This window comes from Colius striatus, chromosome 2 (assembly GCF_028858725.1).
Source record: "Colius striatus isolate bColStr4 chromosome 2, bColStr4.1.hap1, whole genome shotgun sequence".
Taxonomy (NCBI): domain Eukaryota; kingdom Metazoa; phylum Chordata; class Aves; order Coliiformes; family Coliidae; genus Colius; species Colius striatus.
This window is the reverse complement of record NC_084760.1, coordinates 88,513,367-88,524,869: the sequence shown is the minus strand read 5'-3', so window position 1 is coordinate 88,524,869 and position 11,503 is coordinate 88,513,367. Positions and strand designations below refer to the sequence as shown.

Genomic DNA, 11,503 nt, shown 5'->3' with positions numbered 1-11,503 from the left:
AGACTCCACATCTCACTCTGTTCTGCAGCTCTGGAAAGAGCCAAGCTAATGAAGGACAACAAGAATTAATTTGAGTGTATATGTAGGAAAAAAAAGATATGTAAATAAAGGACAGCTCTTTCTGAGGCACAGGTATGCCAGTGATATTAATAAGTGGCACACAAAAATTAGCATTGTAGCGAACTATGGATTTTCTGTACCCATCAATTGATAAGGCTTTAATAGGCAGCTTCTCCAAATTCCCCTGCCTGCTGGAAGGCTGGGAGAACAAGCAGGTCTTGCAATGAGCCTGGAGGGTCACAGGGGTTGGATCACGCCGGGAAACAACCCTCCAACCCCCCTCCTCCTTTTTATCCAGCAGTTTCACCACCCCCACAGGAGCTCTCCATCTCCATTCAACAGTAAGCTTTGGCAAAGATGTAACGTGTTTTCTGTATTGTGTTCTTAAAAATAAACGTTGTGGCGTATTTTAAAACTGAATCGTATTAGTCTTTTTGGGAAAACACTATAACCCTCTGGAAAGAGTGACAGAGTTGTTTGCCGTTCCTTCCTACATGCAGTATGCTGCAACTCACCCATCAGTTCCCTCTCCCTCCTAACAAAGAGGGAAGACTGGATCAGAAGGGATCATCTCCATAGAAATTGTGTTGGCACAACCTAGACTGGGCATAAATAAGGGTACAGACCAAGAAAATGAGAGCAATTAACTCTTTCAGGCTTTCAAATCACAAAATGCGGTCTTCTACATTCAGCCTGTTGGTAATGTGCGGTGCAAAAGATCCCACTTCCTAGCAGTGGTCTTGGTGACGTAAAGCCGCTCTGTTTGCCTTCCTCAGGGATGATTCATGTCTTCCTTATGGTTTTAAACTAGAACATAGTATCTTCCTAATTGTAAAAACTCCAGGTATTTAGGGGAACTGAGGATTTCTAAGCACAGATGGCCAGATCTGGAGAATTTGGATCATTTCAGGGTGCTTGAAGCCTGGGAAAGTTGATTTGGCCCTCTGCAATGACAGGGACTACTTGCCAAGTTCCAGTCTAGCTCTGAACTCCCGCAGTATTCTGAGATGCCAATATTTCTTATTTAGAGATCTGTGTGCTTTCCACTGCAGGGTAAAATGGCAAGCAGCGTCTTGTCTTTCATAGAGCTAGTATATTTGAGAGAAAAACTGATCAGGGGCCACAGTGAGCTAGCAATTACCCATGGAGCTCATATCTTTTGGTTCATTAACTGGGCACCTGAGGATGATCTCCCTTCTCCTTCATCTAGTTAAGTCTTGAGCCCTCCCATGTAATCTGTAGCTGCTTTGTAAGCCTTTGCTAGGATGTGCTCATCCAGCTGCCTGGTTTTAGTCTCCTCACCTTCTCTTTGGCTTCCCTCTGACAAGGAAAGTATTTTCATGGCTTCCCAGCAGCTCCCTCCTGGGATGTCTGTGCTTGCTCTGAACCAAGATTGGCAAAGGACCTCCTCAAGCTGGAGGTTTTCTGGAGTGGATGAGCCAGGGACCTTTACATGCTCCTCTTTTCAGATACTGCAGGCTGCCCTGCTCACTATGCCATGGTCTTAGCAACCTCCTGGATGTACAGGCAATTACTAAGTGACGTGAGGCCAGTCAGTTCCTTAAGAAACGAGCTGAACATCAGATATTTTGACCTGAAAATGCTTCTAGTATGTTGGTTTGGTAACATGGACCGATGTGAACTAGGAGATGCAATTTGTTTTCAGTAAAAACAGAGATATTACACCTAAATGAGTATTAGTTAAGCAGATTCAGCTTCACGACCTTCCACAGACCCCCTTTACACCTGGTGTTGATGTAGCCCAGCAAATGCAACTCCAGTTGTATAAAAAGACATGCAATTTTAATTGCTGTCGCAGATAAGAAGTAGTATTTGTTTGGTTGTTACAGTGTAGCTAAAGCTGGATTCAGGCTTCAGCTCAACTCTACAGTGTCTTGAGGCTGAACCAGGGAGGATTCTGAAAATAAATGACCTCACACGAAAACATTTTCAACATGCTCCTTCTTCAAATCCAGAAAATTCTTGCATGATTTTGTTATCCAAATAACCTACCATCTTACTGCCATCTGCACCAATTCTAAGCCAAAAAAGAGACCACTCCTATCTGAAATGCAGACAATGATGTAAATCAAAGGTTCGCTCAACCTTGAAATTTTAAGATACATAAGAAGCAGCAGAAACAGCAAGGGACCAGAGAAAAAATGAGACTTGTATTTTGAGGAAAAGTATAAAAACAGATGAGTTCTATATAATGCTAATGATCATACAGCACAGAACAAGTGAGGTATCCTAATAAAAAAACGGTCAGAGCATAGTATCTGGACATCACCATTAACAAGACCAAATTGACAACAGGAACAAATGTAAACCACATCAAAATAATCATATTTCTACTTTCACTGGACTTGTGGAACTCTCTGTGGCAGGATACTAGCATGGCAGGTATATCCAGGGAACGATTAAACACCGTAAATTAAAGTACCTCCTAGCTCACGTTGGCTACACTTAATTTAAAGGGCTGTCTGTGCCTCAGACATAACATCTCTCTTGCATGGAGTTATTCCTTGTCTGATAGACTATTGCCAAATAACATTTATTATCTTAACTGGTGCTGGAGGTAGGATACCGGATTAGATAAATCATTATATCCATTTTGCAACAGGGCTAGCAGCTTCATTAATAAATAATTCGAACTGAGGGGAAAAGAAAACCTTCTGAGGCCTACAGTGTTAGGCACAGCCTGGCCGCGGCAGAGAGGCTCAGTGGCTCACTCTTTGACATGGGACAACATGAAGTTTTGGAAATAAATATAAACAATGGCAATGAGCTTGTAATTTATATTTTATTTTGCACAAGCTTGCATATATACTGCACATACATTCAGTTTAGAGAAGATGGAAGGCACACAAGGCAATTGAACTACTGTATCCTTTAAGTGGTACAAAGCAAAAAGGTAAAAGTCTGGAGAGTATACAAAAGCTTTAAACACACAAAATAAAATCCACCCCCCCGCCCCCCCCCAACATTTTTCCTGTGTTTATCTTAAATTTAGTAGCTGCCAAGCTAGAATTGTAACTTTTTTTCAATCAATTGTCTACTGCACCTTTTTTTTTTTTTCCAAACAGACAGGGGAGTCTTATTGTTTTATCTTGTCATCAATTAATATTACAGTACATCCTTGGTAATACAAAATTGTACACCTTCATCAAATAAATTAGGATAAATTAAACCAATAAATTATGCAAAGTCTTCAGAACAATAGACAACAACAAAAAAATCCACAGTCGAAATTGCCTCTAGCTAAAAAATAAAATAAAAAAAAATCAAAAATTGACTTTATCAGTTCAGTTATTGTACTATCTTCAAATTAAAGGGTCTTTATTACAAAAAAAGAGCTTAATAATGCTATTTACAACATATTGCTAAATAATATAAAGGCAGTGTTTTGTCACTTTTGTAACTATATACATATGAGTAATGGCTGGGACAATATCAGTTTAAACCTTAACCTTTGACTCTTCTGGGTAGCATTAAAACTAACTTTAAAAGGCTTTTTTTTCCTTCTTTTTTTAGTTGGTGACTCTCACAAGTTACACGGTAATGAGATGGTTATCCTGTTTGTCTAATATCTCACCCCAGTGGTACAATTAACGCAGAAAGGATGGATTTTAGAGAAAAGCTCGCTGTTTCTTCTAGATTTGTTTCTACATATCCCAGCATATTTGTGCATTCGGGAGGTGGCTGCGTCGGGAGAGAGGTGACTGTGGCTCAGATGAAAAGACTAAATAAAGTCATAGTGCCACCACCTTTCATACACTAAAAAGGATATTCCTAAGAAGATACAAAGGTTAAATACCAGTTTTCATCCCAGCTCTAAATATGAGCAATTTTTAGCTTCAGTTTATAGATGGTTTACAACCAACAGTTCTACAGAAAACAAAATTGCATTTCCTTCAACAGAACATTTAAGTGCAATACAGTAACTGCTTACTCATATAAACCAGTTACATTCCTTAAGGGGAGCTTTTTGAAAACAATGCGTATTGGAATTTTCAAACACATAGTTGGTACCAGAAGGAAACATTTGCACTATTAACACCAATGATTGCTATATAATACACATGGCAAATATAGTTTTTGCTTTCACTTCTCATGTACAGTGCTCATTTTGGGGGTTTTGTAAACCACTTTCCATTTTTAATATATATATATATCTTTCTGTATATATATATATGTATAATCTTTCAATGCTGCTGGTGAAAATCCTATCTTTAAAGCCACAAAATCTTCACCTTTATTTCTTAATTAATATTAACCTGTGGAAAAAAACATTTTTCTATTAACTGACTTCATATACATAGAAAAAAATTCTGCAGTTTTACAGAAACTGTATTACCCATTCCCTTGACAGCTGATGAAAGAGACAACTTTTAAAAGTAGAGAGCTGGATTTTCAAGAATGCTTTCAACTATCTATACAGTTACTGTAGTGTTTCTTATAAATTCGACAGATGTTTTCAGAATGTAGTTATTAAAATCTTATGTCTTTATGCAAGAACAGCCATAAGGTTGAATATTTACATTGCTTTATAAAAGTTCCCCTCGATTTTTCAGTGTTCACCCACGTACCTGGTACAGTAACAAAGATTCTGCAAACTTAAAACACTTTAATTAAATAATACTCAGAGGCACAAAGCAAACCTCAGGAATACATGGGTGAACACTTTCTTAAATAATTACTACATTCTAACATCTTCCACGTGTTTACCATTAAATGTGAAACATTTCCATTAAACAACCAGAGATACAGTAAGAATTAAATGTTTTGTAGTTTCAAATAGAACATTCTTTTCACAAAACATAACAAATGTCTAAAATAGGTTCTTAATCTAGATAGGAAAAAGGTAAGCTTTTCACTTCATACGCATATTTTGTGTGTGTTTGTGTTTCTCTGTGTATATATACATACATACACCCACACGTTTTGTCCTGGTGTGTGTGACTACGTATGTATATGTACGTATGTCACGTATGAAATATTGCTTCTATACTACTTTTCATCAGGCTAAGAAAACACAAGATTTGCACCACAGTTACAAAAAATTGGCTTCTACAAGAATTTTCAAAACTCGAATGCTGCTTAAACGATTGAGAAAAAATAATTTGCGTTATCAAACTGTTCTAAAAATTCTCTTCTTCAAAAACGTATTCTCCTGCTTTGTTTTTTTTTTTTTCAATTTTTAAAAAGACACAAAATATGCATAGCTATCAACATTATGTCAAACAGCCGGAACAAAAGAGAAAAAATCAGTGTTTATTGCAGCTGTAGTAATTGAAAAATAAAGTTTAAAAGATGAAAATTGTAAGCCACAGAAGGCACACGAACAATTGTACTTGTGGGGGAAAAACTGGTATTTTGAAGGATTTTTTTCTTCTAATCCTTCCGCTGGTGCATTTAAGGTCTAGGCACAGACTATAACCTCAAGTTTATATGCAGAAATAAACGTGAATTAGCAGTAAATGAATGGCAACATGGGGTTTCTACATGGATTTCAAAATTCTTTCCCTATGTAAACTTTTCATTTCAATAGAAGTAGCCTTCTGCCTTTTAGCCATTTTTAGTGAAATAATATTGAGACCATTTGAAAGAAACTGGTTTCTACTTACAATTTAGTAGGAGCTATGCCACGTATTTATAATTGTAGGTGTACTGGGAGGCACAAAGGCAATATGGCTATAAAATATAGAAAAATCACATAACTGAAATGATCAATTTATAATTTATTCCTTTTTTCAGAACAAGGAGTTTTTTATTTTGCTTTTAAGATGAAATTTCTACTCTTAGTTCCTATGTCTCATTTACTATTGAGATTACGCTACTTATAAATAAATAAATAAATGCAACAACATCAGGTGTTGAGTACACAATTTCACTTATTTAGATTATGTGAATCACATTGCAGCCAAATAATAATAATAATTATAATAATAATAATAACAACATAATAATAATAATAAACGTAGTAAAAGCAACGGTAAAATCACAGATTGAGATGGTAGCTAGTAGTATGTCCACATAGTATGACTAAAGTATGGCTTTGCTTTCTTATGTCCAAGGTGACAATGCAGTGTTATTTTTTTATATCTGATGGCATGCCAATGATGAACTTACTGTAATAAAACTTGAGCATTTTATGCCACTTCTTCCCATAAACCAAAAAAGTGCATGAACACAATTTTCATCCTTTCTTACTCAGAATCCATTGGAGTTACATCTTTATGAAGTGTAATGTTTACCAAATCAAGAGGAAAAGAAAAGAAAAGAAAAGAAAAGAAAAGAAAAGAAAAGAAAAGAAAAGAAAAGAAAAGAAAAGAAAAGAAAAGAAAAGAAAAGAAAAGAAAAGAAAAGAAAAGAAAAGAAAAGAAAAGAAAAGAAAAGAAAAGAAAAGAAAAGAAAAGAAAAGAAAAGAAAAGAAAAAAAAGAAAAGAAAAGAAAAGCAGTCTACTGTAAGGAGGTGTACAGTATTAGGTACTCTCACGGACAAGAAGATTTGTTTTGCTTTTAATGCATAGAGGAAATGTTGGCACTTCATCCCATGCTATTGTCTGCATTGCCTATACTCCACAGATACTGCCAGTGCTTGAAAAGAATGACAGGGAATCGTAGGATTGTGCTGTTTAATTTGAAGTCAGCAGGTTTTTAAGGCTTTCTGCTAACAATAATTGCTTTCATACATTTCTGTCTATCAGCAGTTATTTGTCAATGAAGTGACATTGCAATGATCAGGTCAGCTCTTTAGTCACATGGGTAAACTTTCACTCTCCAAAGTCAAAATGTAATTTTAAAAGAAAGAAATAAGATACCAATATCCTTGATGGTCTAAATATAATTCACAGTTAATTAGGAACTTCCTCTAGATTCAGACTGAATTATGCAGGGGAAAATACTATTGATGATAACAATAAATTCTTACTGCATCTGTACAAAAGACGACAGAGAAAATGACAAATACAGAGTGTCATAGCATATTCAACCCTCCCCAAACTTCTGGAGACAATACCTTTCTGAAAACATGAGAAGAGGAGAGCCACTGAAGAAAGCACAAGAACTAGCAGCTAGCTTTCTTTCTGTCTGCTGACATACCGTGGTATAACAGCATTCAGGTAAACCCAGCCATCATGGACTACACTGCAGCTCAGATTTTGGTCAAGACCAGCTACAGCTTCAGAAGACAAATGCAGTGCATTGCTCAAATAGATGGTTGGGTTTTGGTTGTGGGTTTGTTGGTTTTTTTTAACGCTGAACTTACTGTCATTGTAAAAATCCAATTTGGCTATCTGAACCCTGCGTAGCCAGGAGGACTTTGCTTGATTAGACTGTTATGAAAACTTAGTTTTTATTCTTCTGATTTGGAAAAGACTGATTATATTTTATAGCTTCAAACACGTCTTATGTTTTACAGCTCCAAACAAGCTCAAAAAAAGGTGCCTTTGAGGATAGATGTCGAATACAGACAGAAAACTTTATATACTGGAAAGGGGATTTTTGGGAGCAGAATGGACTAAGGAAAGAATATTAGGGACTTAATGCCACTTAAAGTAAGACCAAGACATGGCAATATAGGACGCTGAAGGTTTCATTTTTACTCTATGGAGAGTGAAATGCTTCCGCTTTAATAAGCTGACCATATTCCAAAATTAGTGTGGTTCACACGATATTGTGCATGAATTACTGGCCTCGCCCTGCAAGAACGGTAGTTGATTTGTGCAAATGTCCCTTGCTGCAATTTAGAGAAACAACAACTTGTCATGTCGATTACTGGTGCAGGGTACTTATCACGGAAAAGGAAAGCACGAAGAATTGGGTTTGATTTTTTTTTTGGGTATCACTTCTGAGATTGAAGACCTAAAATAGAAGTTGTAGCTTTTTGAAGAATGAAACAAAATCTAGTTGTTGGTTAGAAAATACATAAAATAAAATTTAAAAAAAGCTTGAAGCTTATGAAGTGACTCCACAGAGTTCAGATCTTTAGCAGTATCAACGTAACATAAACTTCATTGTCTGTAATATTGTGCCATGACATTAGTCTCACTAAGACAAAATGCCACTTTGCAGCAAGCAATAAATCTGACAAAGCATTTTTAAACATAATGCCCTAACTTGCTAAGACAGGCTTTTACATGCTTCCAAACTCTTCTCCCTGAAAATGAACCCCGTTGATTCTCCAAACGTTAAGGGTCTCGGGCAAAAGTAAACCAAAGGCTGAAGTAAAATAACCATCCCCTTGGAACTGAACGAAAACTTAAATCCAGGAGGGATCACAGTCTAATTTCATATACATATATATGTATGCGATACACATATATATATGAAATTAAAATAGAGACACACATGACTTGGGCATCAGAAGGGGACTGCTACTTTCATACATTCATAAATAGCTGCTGAACTCTCTACTCATGAAGAAGCTCTTGTAGGCAGTTTGGGGATTTGAAAATCTCGGGGACCTCACTGTCCAGCTTACAGATGACCTTGTATATGGCCTTCTTCCAGGAAGGATCAACATCTTTGCCTGCGATAATGGCATTGAAAAACTCCCGTAACGTGATCTGAGCCACTTCCAGGAATCTCTCTGGAACCTGCTGATACAAGGAGACAATGGCATTAATACAGTTTTCAATTTCAAGTCTCTGGTTCTTCAAAGGAAACCGAGCTAAGTTCTTTCTTTCAGAAAGGGGCTTACATAGCACCTGCATTTTCTAAATGTAGCAGCCTTCTATTCTCTTATGCAAAGCTGTTATATATAGTACTATAGCAATAACTTTTATAACATGTGTTAGAGATCTTTGTAAAGTCTACTGACAGAATGTAGGTAACAAAATGTTACCGTCTGAGTTTGGACAGTGGGGGATTTAGAGGATATAATTAGCAGGAGGGGAAACAAACACAACTGTCTTTAAGGAGAGAAATCTCTGCTTGATATTTTACCCATGCATTTATGGCTGTGTTCTCCTCTGCGGGTAGGAACTAATATGAAAGCTATGCATGCACAGAAGGCCCTGGGTACCCCTGTGCTTAACTTTGGACACAACCAGTGCTGAAAGCTATGGAAGGAACAGGGTGTCTCTGAATGTTGTTTGTAGTTTAAAAACAAGCAAGCAATCCTTCAGCAAACAACTTGCTTCTGTGGCTGCTGTGCAGGAGGTCCCTGCAAGACGGCTTTCTTGGGAAGCAGTATAGTCTTCCCTCCTTTTTCACAAGCTTACAAATAAACCTCCAGCCTATTCAATGGATGTATTGTGATCCAAGCAGCTACTGAGCTAGAGTGTGTTAAACTCATCCGGGCTTTCTAAATGTCACTCTCACTTCACAGGTGAGTCAAATGGCCAGCTAGCAGAAACATACGACTCTCAGAAGCCTCTGAACAATAGGTAAATGTTAGTAAAACAGAGTTACTTCCAAACTTTGGTAATTCATCCTAAACAGTCATTTCAGACACTAGCACCACCTTCTTACCCTCTGCCTTAAATGATTCAAGAGCAATCACTATAATGAAGTGTAGGTGAGTTGCAAGGTTGAGGTCATCTCCATAAAGGTATTATTTTCCATTTTTATTACGGAAATATGGCTTCACAGCTCTAGAACTGCTAATACATGGCCGGCCTGTAGCCAGCACACTTATAATAGCAAGTATTCTCTCACTGCTATTCTTTGCCTGCTCCAGCAAGAGGAGTTCTCCAACCCGCATAGGGGCTACTTCAACTGTTCTGGTGGCCAACAGACACTCAGGCAAATCTCACTCATTTTTTGAATGCATGACACACTGTTAAATCCACACTAGAACCTTATCCTCTACTTCAGGCTTTTGTTCTTCTCCCTTTAAAAGTAATTTTCCAAGAACTTGTCTGGAAAGGTGTGTATTTAACCTGATACGAGCCTCACTCACCTATCACCATTGTGGAAACACTAGCAGTTTTCTAGTCATGTTTTGTCATCAGAAGAGCATGAGATCATCTCCCTCTGACACCAGCTGACAAGCGCTGATTCCAGAAGACCTGCAGCCTGCAGAAGTTCTGTCTACCTCCGAGAGGGAAATCCAGCGCCATGCTCCCCCAACCTCACCCCCTGTTTTTCTCTGCTCCCACCTTCTGTGGAAACTTTTCATTCAGTGGGCTGCACAGAAAGAAACACTTTTACAGATGTCCTATTCCAGCAATAATGCTGAGGAAAGAAAATAACTATTATGTTTCACTTATTCCAGATCAAAGAAATAACTTTAAACTTTGCATAACTGCTGTGCTGTTTGGGTACTTGGTAACACGTCTACAAAAGATACCATGCTTGTTTCTTTCTTACACTGCTATAAAAAAAATCATACACTTTTCATGCAGTTGAAACAACTGCTCATGTGCTGTTTGTCACCCTTGGTTTTGATGGGCACTAACCAAAGGGAAGGATTTCTTGATTACACGATAGCATATAGCAAGAAATACAGTAGATAACCAACTTTTTCGTGTACACACTAATGTTAGCTCACAAGAGCAAAAAGTGTTGGGTTTTGCCTTTGTGTTTGGGATTGTGCTTTGATTTTACTGTCCACTCCAGAGGACTAACATCAGATGTCTGTCTTCTTTTCTAAGTCACAAAGGATGGGAAGGAGGGCACACCTACCTGAGACACACAAAGCCCAAATGCAAAAAATCCTGCCTGTCCCTACATGGTTACACTCGTGAAAACTTTAAGCATGGAAACAACAACCTGGGTTTTAAGCTGAGCCTTTGCCATTCAGTTTCTGCCTATGAATGTGGAAGCTTTCCAGGCAGAGGATGCTGCTTTTCCATGGAGTAGACAGTGTGAAATATTTGAGCCACTAGTTTCCAGACCTCCCATCACTACACGGGATTTTCTTTTAGACTTGGAATTAGCTTTTAAGGTCCAGCTTCATTGTACCTGAGGCACATCTGCAGGGCCAGCCACCATTGAACCTGGTACACCAGGCTGCAGAGAGTACCCCACAAACATAATAGTGAAGGAAGCCCTATGGGGGCTTTGCAGAGCCCCAAAATGTCAGCTGCTCCTCTTGGATGATCCACTTCATCATGGCAAATTCCCAAAGATCTCCCATACTCTTCAGACATTGGAGCTGTTCGTAGCTCTTTCCTTTTGGGAAGTTATTAGCAATTTCTCATGTCAGACTGGATTACACGCATTACTTTGCATGTTGTAATGTGAATAGCACTGTGATTAATTCCCACAGGACAGTACGTCGGCCAACATTTTTCCTTTCTAGAAAGAATAACTGTACAGTGTTCTTGGTTTTTTTTTGGGGGGTGTTTTGTTGTTTAATAAAGAAAATATTACTGAAGTCCAGAGCCTGAAAATAAATATTTAAATGGATGAGTAACTAGATTTTTCACTGGGCAATAATCAGTCAGCCATGTTAATTATGTGTCTGGGGGTAGCATTTCTTTGACCCTAAGTG

At 37.8% G+C, this 11,503-nt stretch overlaps 1 protein-coding gene across 1 annotated transcript in view; it reads right to left on the bottom strand.

The window, feature by feature from the left end:
- Positions 1–8,474: 8,474 nt before the first annotated feature.
- The window catches only part of PROX1 (prospero homeobox 1), a 36,312-nt gene continuing 33,283 nt past the window's right edge, over positions 8,475–11,503 (bottom strand). The window contains exon 4 of the mRNA XM_010207258.2: positions 8,475–8,660. Coding sequence (XP_010205560.2) covers positions 8,475–8,660 — 186 coding nt within the window. The remainder of the gene's footprint in view (positions 8,661–11,503) is intronic.